Source organism: Nyctibius grandis, chromosome 14 (assembly GCF_013368605.1).
Source record: "Nyctibius grandis isolate bNycGra1 chromosome 14, bNycGra1.pri, whole genome shotgun sequence".
Taxonomy (NCBI): domain Eukaryota; kingdom Metazoa; phylum Chordata; class Aves; order Nyctibiiformes; family Nyctibiidae; genus Nyctibius; species Nyctibius grandis.
This window is the reverse complement of record NC_090671.1, coordinates 14,209,562-14,223,775: the sequence shown is the minus strand read 5'-3', so window position 1 is coordinate 14,223,775 and position 14,214 is coordinate 14,209,562. Positions and strand designations below refer to the sequence as shown.

The window sequence follows — 14,214 nt, the reverse complement described above, 5'->3', positions numbered from 1 at the left end:
GTAACAAAACAATAACACCAGTCACTATCTTGCAATGAAATATTGTGACTAATCTAACCTCAGCAGCCTTCCCATTCCTCCCAGGAGACCTTGAGAGCACAGCTTATCTCAACTGCCAGAACTCCGCTGCCACATCCTACCTGCCATAACATCTGGAAATCTCAGCATTCTCTCTCTCCTGAGCACTAGGAGGGCTCCCGCAGGAGGATCAAGGTGGGTTCCATATCTATGGATATGTCCATCTGCAGCCGTTGTTCTCTGTCTCATGTCTTGAACAAAAATAACAGACACCCATGAACGATCTCTCCCTTACAAGAACCTTTGATACCAACTCTCCATAATCTTCCTGTTCAAAAATTACACCCTCTAGCACAGAGGCAAATAATATCTATTTCTATGATAAAACCAAGCCTGGAGAGACTCTTCTGCTCTCCCATACATGAATGGCAGTGATATCCTACCAAATATAACATATTGCACATAAACAACTGCTCATATGAACTTACCTGAACCCTGTGTGGTCTGAACTGGCCTCAAAGACAAACTACGCCACTGTGTGAATGCTCATGCTGCTGAATCAGTGATATGAAGATGCTTTGCGTTGAGTGGTGGTCCCTTACATGGAAAAAATGCTCCTTCCCAACCAGATTTAATAGAATATAAAGCATTGGTGGTAGATCTCATTTTACTACAGCTTTGAATATATTTTCACTCCAATACCACAGCGTATTTGTTCTAATGCACTAATATATTAAATAATTTAATCTGATCAAACAGGTACATAAATCGGCAGCGCTCCATCTCCCTTCTGTTGCGCATAGTCCCTGTTTCATGAAAAGCAACCACTCTCAATGGGAATCCCCACGGTAATTATACACTAAAAATATTTAACATTTATCATCACGTCTTTCTCATTAACATGATTTGTCTCACAAGCACGTGCTTTGCTGAACAGTCAGGTACAGCTGCCTGTGACACTTTGTACCTCTCTGAAGAGGCTTGGGCTGAGGGCTGAGGCAACTGAGTGTGAAATTAGACTGATGGGAAATGGGGAATGTTACTGATGGGAATGGTGCCCAGAAGAGAGAGACCAAGAGAGAGAAGAAGAGTCAATTTTTCTTTGGATCTCCTTTTTTTCCACACATACTGTGGTGTTCCAAACCTTTTGCTTCACACTCTCTGGCATCCTCATTATGTAGATAAACGTGGAGGTATGGATTTTAAAGGACGTACCTGGTTGCTCAGAAGTCCTTTGGGAAAAGGCTCCCTGAGAGGTGACAGGATTCCTTCGAGGAGGTGACGGAGGGGCAGAGAAGGGAGGGGAAAGGAGAAAGGGAGGTCATTCTGGAAGGAGAGGAGGGCAGACAAAAAAGGGGTGACCAGAGGTGCCAGGAGGGGTGAAACTACCCTGTAGGGAACATGAGGCACCAAGAGAGATCAGTCGTTAAGGGAAAAGGATAGTTTCAGAGGGGCCTTGACTAGCCAAGAAGGTGAGGATGAGGCGGGAAACTGAGGGGAATGGGCTCACCCTCAGGGTGAGGCACTGAGGGAGCGAGTGGCTGAGGTAAGGGGCCTTTGGGTGCAGGTGAGGCGCTGAGGGGGGAAGCCATTGCGTGAGGGGGCAAGGCGCTGAGGGGGGCAGCCATTGCATGAGGGGACAAGGCACTGAGGGGATCGGCCCTCGGTGCGGGGCGACGCGCTGAGGGGATCAGCCCCGGGGGAAGCGGGAGCGAGGGGCTGAGCGCGCCCCTCGGCGCAGGGCGAGGCGCGGCCCGGCAGGAGGCGCCCTCGGGGGCGGGGTGTCGGGGGGCGTCGCCCGCGCCCGTGGGGCGGCACCGAGGGGCGCCGGGGGGGCGGGGCCCGGCGGGGGAGGGGAGGGGCGCGGCGGGGGGCGGGGCCCCGCCGGGCTGGGCGGGGGGAGGGTGTATTGTTCCTCGCGCGGTGCATGCCGGGCGCGCCTCAGCCCCCAACATGGCGTCGCGCTGTCACCTGTGTGTGTGAGGAGGGAGCGGGACGCGGCGGCTGCGGGCGGGCACGGCGGCTCCCGGAGGTCCCCGCTCTACCGGCGTTGCGGTGGCAACGCGCCGCTCCTCGCTGCTCCCCACCGCGCTCCGGCTGTCCGGCGCCCAGGCCGCTGGGGACCCCCCTGCCCCCGCCCTGCCCCCGCCATGGGGGGGTAGCGGGACCCGCCTCGCCTCAGCCCTGCGGAGCCCCCCCGCCCTCCGCGCCATGGGGTCCCCGGCGGGCGCCTCGGCGGCGGCGGCCACCGACTCGGCCCAGTGGCTGTCGGTGAAGGAGGAGACCATCTTCCTGCACGACGGGCTGATCCGGGTCACCGACCTGGCCGAGCTGCCCAGCGAGATCATTGGGGTGGCAGAGCCCGGCGACACCGAGCTGGAGGTGAGCCGGGCCCGCGGCCCCCCGCGCTGAGGGGAGGGACGGGGGTAGGGCGAGGGGGTGGTGAGGGGGAGGAGGATGCCCTCGGGGGCGGGGGGACAGGGGCAGTGGGGGCCTGAGGCGAGGAGGAGGATGGTGTTAGGGGGGGTGCGGAGAGGATGGGGGGGCCGCGATGGAGAACGGTGGATGCGGATGAAGGGTGAAAGATTTGGGGTGTGGAGTCAACTGGTATCGAGGCAGACTACTTGTTTTAAGTCAATCTGATTTATTTCAAATAATGATGAAAGTGGAGCTGGGCTGGAGGGTGGTGAGGCGCTAGTGAAGATGGAGGGTGAAGTGTTGGTGCTTCCTCCTTGTTTTGAATCAGTAGGGTTAGGAAATCCAAACCACGCTCGTGTATTACAAGGTGGCCTTTGGTTCGTTTATTCTTATTTATGGTTTTGTATCTTTTTGCTGTTACTTTTAGACGGTTTGTAATTAATCAGCCTTACAAGAAGATGCTCAGGGTACAGGGGTGGCTGGGTGTTTTATTTAGGCTGTTGACAGGGAGCATTATTAAAGAGCCAGGAGGGCAGCTGAGATTTTTCATTCCACCTTTTTTTACCTTCTCAGAACTGCTGGTGGGTTTGGCTGCAGGCAGATGGTTTAGCTGCTTTATCTTACAAGAAGAGGGTGAAGCACTGAATGTCACGGATTGTAGATTGCATCTATTTTGTAGACCGCATTTTTTTTTTTCCCCTGTGTGCCTCCCTTCTCTTCTTTCACCCCGCCCTCTTCTCCAGCAATGTGGCTTGCAATGACACAGGGTCTTTGTCAGAGGAGCTGAGTGGTGTGAGCTGAGAGGGGATGGTTCAGCAGGAGCTTTATCTGTGCGCTGCGTTAGGTCACAAGCGTTTAGGCCGCAAAACCCTTTAGTGAGGCTTTGGCTGCTGCCTGGGGTGTTGCTAAGAAGAACCCGTGAGCCAGGCTCGCAGTTCTGACAACATCATTGTTCACCTTGTGACGTGAAGTCTTTATGGTGTTTATAAAAACTTCCCACAGCCTTATCTAAGGAAAGATATTTTTTGCTGAACGTGCGTTTTCTTCTCTGCGTGATGTGACACTGGGGATTGGGATGGGAACATGAGCTGCTCCCATGAAATGGATGTTGGCAAGGATCACAGAGACAGGAAAAGAGAGACTTTTAAGGTGGATGACTTTTCTATGTTTATACACACAGAGATTGATTCTCCCTTCTGAGCAGAGTCTGCTCTGGCATTCACTGCAGCTTGTATTCAAGAAAATATTTCGATTCCATTACATCGTTCTAGAAGCAGCATCGGGTCTAATAACTGTGTTAGAAAAATACACATACCCACAGCGTTATTCATGTCATATCGTGATAAAGGAGAATATCCTTTAAAAAAACGAAACAACAAAACCAAAACCAACGTTATTTTTAAGATCTGGTGAACTAGGCCAGAAGTATGTTCCAGCGTGAAACTTGACACACAGCTTCACTCGACAAACACTTCAGCTCTGGAGAATTTTTTGTTAGTGCTGGGAATGTCTATGAAACTATAATTGTTTGGGGGAGATAGGGATGGAATTAGTGTTACTATGTCTTACCCTTTATGACACTTTTATAATGAGTGTCTCAGCAATCCAGTGCCACTGATTCACATAATTTTTCCTGTTCTAGCGATTTTTTTTTTTTTCCCCCCTGTTGTGCATGTTCACAGTGTGAAACTTTAAAATAAATAAATAAATAAGACTTTTTGCTGTGGTACTCGTTTTGATCTGTAGTCTCAAGTCACAGAATATTAAAGCATTTTATTTCCTCCCACCGAAAGAATTGATGACCACAAGTAACTTATTTTTTCAGATCTTGTTTATAAAATGGTTTATAGTTTTTCGTACTGAGAGGTTTTTAAAAAAAAGTGAAATTTCAAGTGGTGTAAATGTAACTTACTTAGCTCATAACTTTTCTCTGCCTTTTTTAAAATGTGCATTTTTTTAAATAAAGGGCTACCTTGGTGAACTGGAATGGCTTTGAGGAGCCATTTTGTGGAAATAGGTGCATGCATCTTATTGAAGTGTGGCCATACAATCGACTAGTACCCTGAATAGCTCATCTGCACTGTTTCTACTCCTACTTGCAATGTCATAAATATATTTGAAAATGGTCCAAATAGAAATCTCTTGGGATATGTTATTGAACAAAGGTAGGAGATGCTGCGGCTGCTGCTTTAATTAGTAAACTTCTTTAATACACTTCTTGTGCTTCATCAATGGTGATGAGAGCCCTGACTGAATTTCTGATATGATATGCTTAAATGTAGTACACTTAAATGGATATTTTGAGGGGGGGGAAAGTATCTTTCTGGTCTGTTTTGCTTAACTATGCCTTTAAAGAGCTTATTGGTGAATAATGTCAATATATTTGGATGTGTTTCCTTTGTCCTTCTGTTCAAAGGTTTTGTCTATTTATAAAAAAAAGCAGAGGAAAAAATGTTACAGTACTGGTGTTATGCCAAGAAAGGCTTATGAAAATGTATTATTTCGTCATTTTGACTCTCATACAACTTTTACTTATTATTTTTATGTGTGTGTATATTTTTTTTTTTCCTTAATGGTAGGTTATGAAAGTGTTAACATTTTCTTTCATGTGAAGGTAACTTGTTCTAGGAGTATCTAGGTTTAGACAGTATGGGGGGGGGATTGTTTTTTTTAATTTATTTTTTTATGTGATGTAAATGATGTATGCCAACTTCTTAGACTGTCTGTCAGCATATTTACAAACAATATGTGTTACCAAAAAGAAAGAGGGCACTTTTTTTTTCTTTATTTGATAGAATTTTGTAATGATGTGCATACAAATACTGCTCCTGGTATGGGTTTTGCAATGAAATTTTCAAGTCAAAAGAGACCTAGATTAGTTAGCAATTATTCAAGCCTTTGCACCCTAATTTCAAAGCCTTTCGTACAGAGAAATGACTTTCAAAGTGCAAAGTCTTCTGCTTCTTGGGGACAACCTTACGTGACTAACAACTGAAGATGTTGCCATGACATTTTGTCCGGTCTCTGCCCTGGATGTCAGTGCCTGCACAGGAGGGACAGCTTAATGGAAGATGAGCTGTTCTTCAGTGTGCCACAACAGAAACTGCAGCACTTCCAGAATCCTCCCAAACATCTTTCACAGAGACAATAACCCCTGGGAGCGGGGCAAGAGGTATGTCTGAAGGCAGAGATCCCTGAAACCATGGAGTTTTAACCTGCTGGTGCGCCGGAGTCAACATGCTGAGACTTATGGGAGTGGCAGCAGTATAAATTGATGTGCTAACCCTTGGAAACTTGATAAGGACACTACGAACAGCGGGTGTTCACATAGGCTACGACATAGCCATCGGATGGCAAAAAAGCATTCGCTTGTATCTGGGCAGTTTAGTTTGGTTGACATACATTACCCTTGGAATCCTTCCGTTTGAGGAGGCCTTCTTTCTGATCTTCAGATTTGTAGCCAGTATTTTCATTAACATTAAATTTGCAGTATCGGCGATTTTTCAGCTAACTAGTGATAGGCTCAGTTCTTTTTTTTCCACAAGGAAATAAGAGGGAAGAAAGGCAAATCTTCAATATATAGTCACAGTATAAAGTAGAACAACCTTATGTGTCACTCCACGTAACTCATAAGCACTCTTATGTTTTATGTAGCAGCCTAACAGAAATAATAGTCATTTGGATATCTGTTCTTGCTGCTCTCCAGCATAGCTTGGAAGAGTTCTAAATACCTGATTTTTTTCTTTCTTTTTTTTTTCTTTAATATATTTTTAAGATGCAGCTAGAAGTGTAGCTCCTACATCAGTAGTTGTCGGGGTCATGTGTGTATCTGTCCTCATCTGATGCTTTGACTCTTGTCAAACTCTGTTATTGTAGGACAGAGCATGAGATGCCGTTGGGCAGCTGTCACTCTGCACTGCAGATGTGTATTTTTAATCAAATGTAAGTGTAAAAAAAAATTTAAAAAAAAAAAGGGCACTGTCCTTTCCTGTTACCCCAGTATGGTCTGGGCTGGCCCTCCAGGGAGAAGCTGAACAGCTGAAGCCCAGTGCTGTTTTAACAGGATGTGCCAATCTGGTGACTAACTTGTGTTTTCTGTTAAAATGATTTAGACTTGAAGGTATCTGCTAAACTTGAAACTTTCACCCAGTTTCCTCAGGGACTGGCAGAAACATCTTGTCACTCTTCCCTAATTGCTGAAGGAGAGAGTTCTCTGTAATTATCTAGGTCAGTGCTTCCCAAGTCTTTCTGGTCGTGACCTTAGTTCCATCTACAAGCTTCACCTCTGTCAAGATTAAAATCCCAAATGCCAGCATAAACAATTGACTTTTTGCTAAGCGGATGACCCCTCTGGGGGTTACGACCTCTAGCTTGGGAACTGCTGATCCAGGCGTGTATGTCAGGCTTGTAACCTTCCTCATCCTGCCCTTTGCATCCCCTGCCACTTCACATACTCCAGCGTTCCTCTTTGAGAGCATTCAGAGCTTTCAGAGTAACACCAGATGAAGCTGGTTCTTGAAGTTGGTTTTGCCCAGGAAAATAACGTTACAAACGTGAGCCTTGGCTGTTACTTTTGCACAGGACTTGATGGCATTCTTTCAGCCATCGCTGTAAGTCTCTCACTTGCCTTCTGAGAGGACTCTGGAATCTTGATCGCTTTCCTTTTCAGCTCACTTTTATTAGATCATCTGTGTAAACCACCAATATTGTGTGATTTAATCTCCAGCAGAGTTGCTGCTGTTATCATCAGTTGTCATAAAATGACCTGTTTGAATTTATTAAACTTCTATAATATGGACTACCGTGCCTCTTGGCTTTTATTTTTAAAGTCATGATTTAAGTTATCCTAGTAGACAAATATTAGAAAACTTCTTCTAAAGGATGATTTTGCAAACATGTTTTTCAAATGGAGTTCTTAGTACCAATTGCAGCTGATTCGTTCAGTGATCTGCACTCTCAGATGATTAAATGACAACGATTTTTCTTTACCTTTTGCAAACATTTCCATCTGCTACTTAAATAAGAGACGAAGAAATATTTTAATGAGAACAAATAAAGAAACTACACTTCCTTTATGGCATTTTTTGTGTGTGTTTACAGCTTGCCTGTACTCTGTAATTTGTCTCAGGTATCAAGGTTATTTGGTAAATTTGTACAGTTACAAAAAAAATTGTTTGGTACAACATTGTATATGCAGGAAAAGAGACAGGTTTCTTAGTGCGAATTTCTGAGCAAGTAATTAGGTTTCTAATGCTTTCACAAGGAAAAATAGTTCGTGCTTTTAGCTGAGTTGTTAAAAAGCTGTGCTGCTATATACAGGATTGTGAATCAGCAGAGGCTTTGAACAAGGTGATACGGTTGGAGCAGAAAAAATCAGAACAATCTTGAAACTTGTAGTTTTCAACTGCAACACTAAAAGCGTAATGTAAAGTATGCAGCAGCTGCTGAGAACCTGTAAAATTTCAGGATGGAAATGTTTGCACGTATTTATATATTTTACAAACACACAGGCGTATCAAACAAAAAGCCTTATGGAGGGTTTACAAAAATGTTTTAAAAGAAATCAAGCCAGTGTTTGCACTAAGACAGCTTCCTACTGTGTGTCTTCAGAAATTGCCGTAAGCAGAAATGCTATTACCCAGCAGAGCAACCCAAAGTGGAGGACTAGGAGTATGTGTACTATGTTTTTTTATGGGAGCAGTTTAAATTTTGATGTGTATTTCAATTTTCACAGTACCTTTAGAACTGTCAATTCTGGTATTTCTCTTATAGAATAATCTATAAATCTTGTAATTCAGTCTTTTTTTACGTTATTTTATTTATATTTCTAGAGACAAAAGAACCAAGTAAGCAGGTGATGCTTCCTATATGTTACCTCTGTGATACAAGAGGAGTGACCTTACAGCTGTAATGTGGTGTTGAAAGTAACATAGTTCATTTTTTTCATGCTGCTGTTAAAGATATTATATGATTTTAAGGTTGTTTCTGGTTTTCTGTATGGTTTGTTCCTCTTGTGAGATGGGAATAATAGTTAATGCTCGGGAGGGTATTACGCATTTAATTGAGATTGGTAAAAGTACCACTGTCTTCAAGAAGTTGTTCTCCTCATGTGTGAGGTTCAGCCACTTTCTGGAGCAGTATTGGCAAAAGTATTGTTTAATAGGATGAAACAGGACAAAAATTGGATACAGCAGGAAAGGTGACATCCTCCCCATAGCTGATGATCTAAAATTAGATACCTGATACCTTTTGTGCCTCTCAGTGTTGAAGATGATGTCAAGGACCAATTAGAGTGATTGAACTTTGGATCAACCATTTTCTAATTAAACTATTTATTCAAATTGATTTAAAATATTAAACAAGGAAGTAATATTTAAGGACAAAATAGTGCAAAATTAAAATCATAGAATCATAGAATGGTTTGGGTTGGAAGGGACCTTAAAGATCATCTAGTTCCAACCCCAATAGTGACAATTAAACTTTTTACTGACACAGTTTTTAATTATATGTAACTTCAGGCTGTTAAGCTTGAGACTTTAAAAATCAAAGCTTTTCAAAGGTAGTCTTTGCTAACTAGAAGTAGACAGTTGGAAAATAGGTAGTGATCACAGTCACAGTGTATGAACTGTAATTTCAAAGTGTCTGAAGTTTAGGTTTCTCGTTTGCAAAAAGGGTCCATGTGATGTTTACCCTGCTTACAAAATCAGATCTAGAAAAAGGTCTTTTTAAAAAGCGATGTTTTATTTCTTCCCCTAATTCTGGTGTCTTGGTTGCACTAGAATTTGTACTAGAATTACTTGGTTACATTAGAATTACACTTCTGGCACTGACACTGCATATGTTTGTTGTTCGTTAGAAGTTATTCTTTAAAACTTTACATTTCTATTATAAAGGTTTTTTTTGTTAATATTACTGATTGTTCCTAAGGAAAATGTTAATATATTGTATCTAAAAGCAGAAAATAGACTATTATAACGCTACCAATGTACATAAGGTAGTCAGACTTTAAATTTTCTCTCAATTCTCTTTACATTTGTCTGTATTAAATGACTATGTTATTTTAACTGCTCCTGAGCATCTTTTTCATGTCCTTGTCTTCGTAGTATATTTATCTGCATTATTTTTGTAGCTTGGCTAGTTATCTTTTGCTAATTCTGAATATAATCTGTAGTTTCAGATTTTGTGTAGTATTCTTCCTTTACGCATATGTTTGTTTGTGTTTTTAGCTTGATGGTGTTACTGTTAAGCTGCTATTTCTGTTAGAGATTGTCTTTTGAGATGTAAGGAGATTCCTGGGTAACTTGTTTTATGGCAAAGCAGTGGGATTGTTACATCCTTTCCGACTCAGAGATGTTTATGGGAAGGGGACAAGACTATAGGCAGCTCCCCCCTGCCCCCTGGAAGTCTAATCTGAAAGGGAGAGCCCCCAAAGCGTACCACAACTTGTCTTTTGTGGGATCTTTGTTATTAGCGTAGCCAAAGACCATAAACCTATTTTCTTCAGCATTTAACGCTCAAGATGAAAACGTTAATTCTCTTTTTCCTCCATTTCTGCAGCTTGTTATCGTTTATTTGAGGAGCCATCACGTATTTAGTTTAGTTCAAGAAAGTCAAAAGCAAACTGTTTTAGAAAGTGATTGCATCTATAACAGGAAACAATTAAACTTATTTTTGAGACAATAGGACACACAAATTAACACGAGGTAGTTATTTTAAATGTATATAATATGTGGTTTACGGATTAATATTCTTAATCTCTTTGAAGAAATTAATTAAAAGAGGTTCATTAGTTTTAAGAAGCTCAATACTAACATCTATTCAAGTGTAATTACTATGTGGATTACTTTAAAGTAACTTTTCCTGACTCTAATGATAACTGTTCCATTGAAAAGCTGTTTCGTTGACTTTACTAAGGGTGGCTCTAGAAACGGCAGATGTGATTTGTCCTGAAGCGTTTTATCAAGCTGTTCAAAATCTACAATTACACATAAACATCTATTTCATATTCTGTATGACTGCTGCCTACAATTAAAAAAAACCCCAAGCCAACCAACCCTGTGTGAAATTACCCATTGCATCTCTTAATCTCGCCCATTCTCCTTCCCTTATTTTTTTTTTTAATTAAATGAGGGGAGGACAGCTTCACAGCATAAAGCTCAGCCAAAGAGAGCGTGTTTGGGGGCGGGTGGGATGAGGCAGTGTGGCATGCAGGCAGAAGCCCTTTGGCCACTGGATCCAAAGTATCAGAAAAGGTTTGGCTCGTTGCTTTCCTTGAGGTTGCTGTAGCTTAAGGGACTTTGCTGATCTCAGCTGTTGTTTTATGCTGTACAAAGAAAAATTGTCTGTAAATTACTTAAAATTATGAGTTCTTTCAAGTACCGGGCTGGGTACTAACCCATAAATATGTTTCTTTCTGTCACGGTTTACTTGTTTTCTGTTGTTCCAGCTTTGTCTCCAGTTTTACTGAGAAGTGCCAAAAAGGCATGTGTCTTCTGTCTGAAATGATGCTGATGAGACTTTTAGGTTTTTAAACTATGGCAGCAACTGGAAATATTTTGAGAAAGATGTAGCTAAGTGCAATGCGATAAAATTGAGGAGGGGGGAAAAAACAGGGAAGGGAGAACATATAACAAACCTCTTGGTTCATTTTAGAGAACTGGTTGGTTGGTTTGAAAAGCTGTGAAACTAGAACATACACGTTCTTATTGCAAAATACTGTTGACTTCTTAGTTTCCATAGAAGGGCTCTAAACTCAGCCCCTGGGACCCTCCACCCCATCAGTCCTTTTGAAGTTCTCAGCAAAACTGCCTCGATTCCAAAAAAAAAATGCTCCAGGGGAGGCGAGTCTTTATTTTCAAAGATATTATTTTGTATGTGTTTTTCTTTACAACCTATATTATTGTTGTTTTAGCATCACGACTGAAAGATTAAAAATCTCTGTCAGCAACCCCCAAGCCCAGGCTCCAGTGACAATGCTGACTCAGCAATAACAGACTCCATACCACTTGCATGCTCTTTGGCCTCCAATGTATCTTTGTTCATGCCCAGGCATTTAAAGAAAAAATCCCACAATCTGTTGTAGAGGACAGCTGGGCTAGAAATCATACTACAGGCATATGTTACTCTTTTTTCTTTTTCTTAAGGGAAAAAAACCTATATAAATACCAACTTTTTCCCTCCTTACAGATACTGACGTTTGAGACCAAGAATCCGACAGAGCTGGCTGAGCGCTTGCGATCCGTGTGTGGAAACCAGAGCAATGCTTACGCTCGCCTGCTGGAGTACCGCCTCAACGCCTTGCGTGGACTCTGGAATGCCCAGCGCCAGCTGGCCTTGGAGGAGCAGCATGACCGGGAGAGCTCGGGGGACGAGGAAGCACTGGCCTTGCTCAAGCGTCAAGGCTTGTTACAGCAGCCTGAGCAGGCACCGTTTACTTCACGCATGGGGCTTCTGTTGGTCTTTCCCCTCATTCAGTCTCAAAGTAGAACAGACCCTTCTCTCTGTAACATAACTGCTGAGGTGCTATTGAATTGCCTTCGAGACTGCCAGCCTTTGAGTTTGACTAAGGAACCAGCTGACTGTCTTAATGGGATAGAGTCTTTGCTGTGCTCCTGGCTGGAAGACACTTCTGCTTCGGGCCAACAGATTCCATATAAGCAAAAAGAAAATGCTGCTGCTGCCCTAGTTGCCTTGGCTTGTGCAAGGTAAGGAAACTACTGAGATGACCTTGTGGTTGATACTGGTAGTAAGTGTTGGTATTTAAACATAAGAATCAAAAACGACGTAACCACACTGTTGCTACTAATTTTTGGTTTATGCTTGTCTTTTTCTTTCTAATATTTAAATGTTGGTTTGGAAAGGGTGAAACTGATAAGCTAAGCATTTATTTTTTGCATATGCTTAGCATATATAAAACCAGAAGAGTCCAGGTTCGAAATGCCTCTTGTGCATACTGCTGCTTCTACTGCAGTGATCTGTTCTAGGAATGGTTCCAAATGTTTCTGTCGTGGAGGAACATTGTCTCACTTTTCCCTTTGTACATCCCCTTTAATCCTGGAGCTTACACACCTTCATTTGGCTGTAGAAGGCATTACTGCCAAGCTTCAGGGCAATTCATTTCAGCTTTCAGTGTTGCCTGTGAAACATCTGGAGGCATTTTTTCATTCCATTGCCAGTGAAGAGTTCAACCAGTGTAGGCTGAACTATCCCGTGCCCTGCGTGGGTTTAGCACAGCATCAGGTGATTGGGGATGAAATGGCTGTAACAGCTTTTAATAAAAACTTACTCTTTTGGGGGGAAGGGGCTTGAGGAGAGGAGGGGGGTGTATACAAAACTTAGCTCCTGCAAAGCCGTATGAACGTGGGTCTAAAGCTACTAGTTGCCTTTTGAAAATCTTGGCTTTAATGTTTCTCATACTGCAGCCTTGTCTGTCAAGTTTAACTCTGATTTCAGATGTTGAAGCTCTTAGGAGATGTAATGATTTGCTTTAGAAAAAAGTTTATTCAAATGAAAACCACTTAATTTCTAGTGTACTTGTTCTAATGAAGTCAATGAGAGATCTACTGTATGTGGCAAACTCTTCTGCACTGCCAACTGCCTTATCTAAAAGGCAGTGTACTTGAACATAGCTCAGATAAATTGGATTTGATAAACACAATCTCATTTATTTTTTTTCCAGATGCCAGTTTTCAGAAAGTATGGGATGCTCTTTTGCAGCTGAATTTGTAAAAGAGCTAAATTTCAAATACAGCTTTTGAAATGGAAGTTGATCTTCTATTTTCTTTGCAAATCTGCCTTGCATTGCTTACAGAGTTGTAATATCCTGACATTCTTTGTTCACCTGTGAAAGCCTTGCATTTTTCCTTTAAATATGTAAGTTGTGTAGGGTACCATTATGAAGAAAAAGCCTTCAAAATGAGGCTATGGCTGAGATTCCTAGTTGCAATCTTGGGTGCTTCATATTACTAAGAATAAAACAACAGGATGAATATTGCTGTAAATAATTAATTGAGGTGCTGTGACGTATTCCGTGTCAATTTTCTCCGAGCTGAGGTTTATCAGTGAAAGCTGAAAATGACAGTGGGGAAAACAGGTTTGGAGCATGGAGGAGGAGATGCTGTTAGGAAATTAAGGAGCTAAGGCTGACCGTGTGTGACAGAAACCAAAAGTGCATGGAAAGGATCTCTTCAATTGATCAGTCATGCTTCTGAAGAAATCAATTCATAACTGACTATTATCGTGTCTAAGACGCAGTCAAGATTCTCATATTTAACCAGGCTGTTATGCCCAGAAATAAAGCCACCACGTCTTTAGAAAATGACTTCTTCCTAATACCCTGACCTTTAAAACAGAAACTGTAAAATATATTTTACAAGACTTCTATATCTCTTTTATTTCTGCAGAAAACGGCTGTTTTCTACTATATTAACATTCAGATTTCATAGGTTCTCCAAAAAATATTAAACTTATGAATTAACAAGAATTAGAGTTACAAACTCCATCTGGTGTAAATATCACAATAAAATTCTAAAGCAGCACACTTTTAGGCAAGATTAGAAACAACTTCTACTTAATTTTATTTTCAGGTTTAATTTTATTTTCAGAAGTATCTAGTCCTTATATACATTTAAATGCATCACTTCAGAAGGGGAAAAACTTCCAAATTTGTGTTTGGCAGCAAAAGTAATCAGACTCTTGATAATTAATTAGTTTGGTCTTTTCTATTTTAGTCAAGAAAGCCATCTCTAGCTATGTCTGCGGCAGCTCTTACTAATACTT

General features: G+C 41.9%; 1 protein-coding gene across 7 annotated transcripts in view; it reads left to right on the top strand.

The window, feature by feature from the left end:
• The first annotated feature begins 1,976 nt into the window (after nt 1–1,976).
• The window catches only part of HECTD4 (HECT domain E3 ubiquitin protein ligase 4), a 68,519-nt gene continuing 56,281 nt past the window's right edge, over nt 1,977–14,214 (top strand). For 6 of the 7 annotated variants that reach the window (XM_068412887.1, XM_068412886.1, XM_068412884.1 and 3 more), the window contains exons 1-2: nt 1,977–2,400; nt 11,623–12,140. In XM_068412887.1, the coding sequence (XP_068268988.1) occupies nt 2,230–2,400; nt 11,623–12,140 (689 nt within the window). In that variant the 5' untranslated portion in view covers nt 1,977–2,229. Of the gene's footprint in view, nt 2,401–11,622; nt 12,141–14,214 lie in introns of those variants that run through there. The other variant, XM_068412889.1, reaches the window with a different exon arrangement.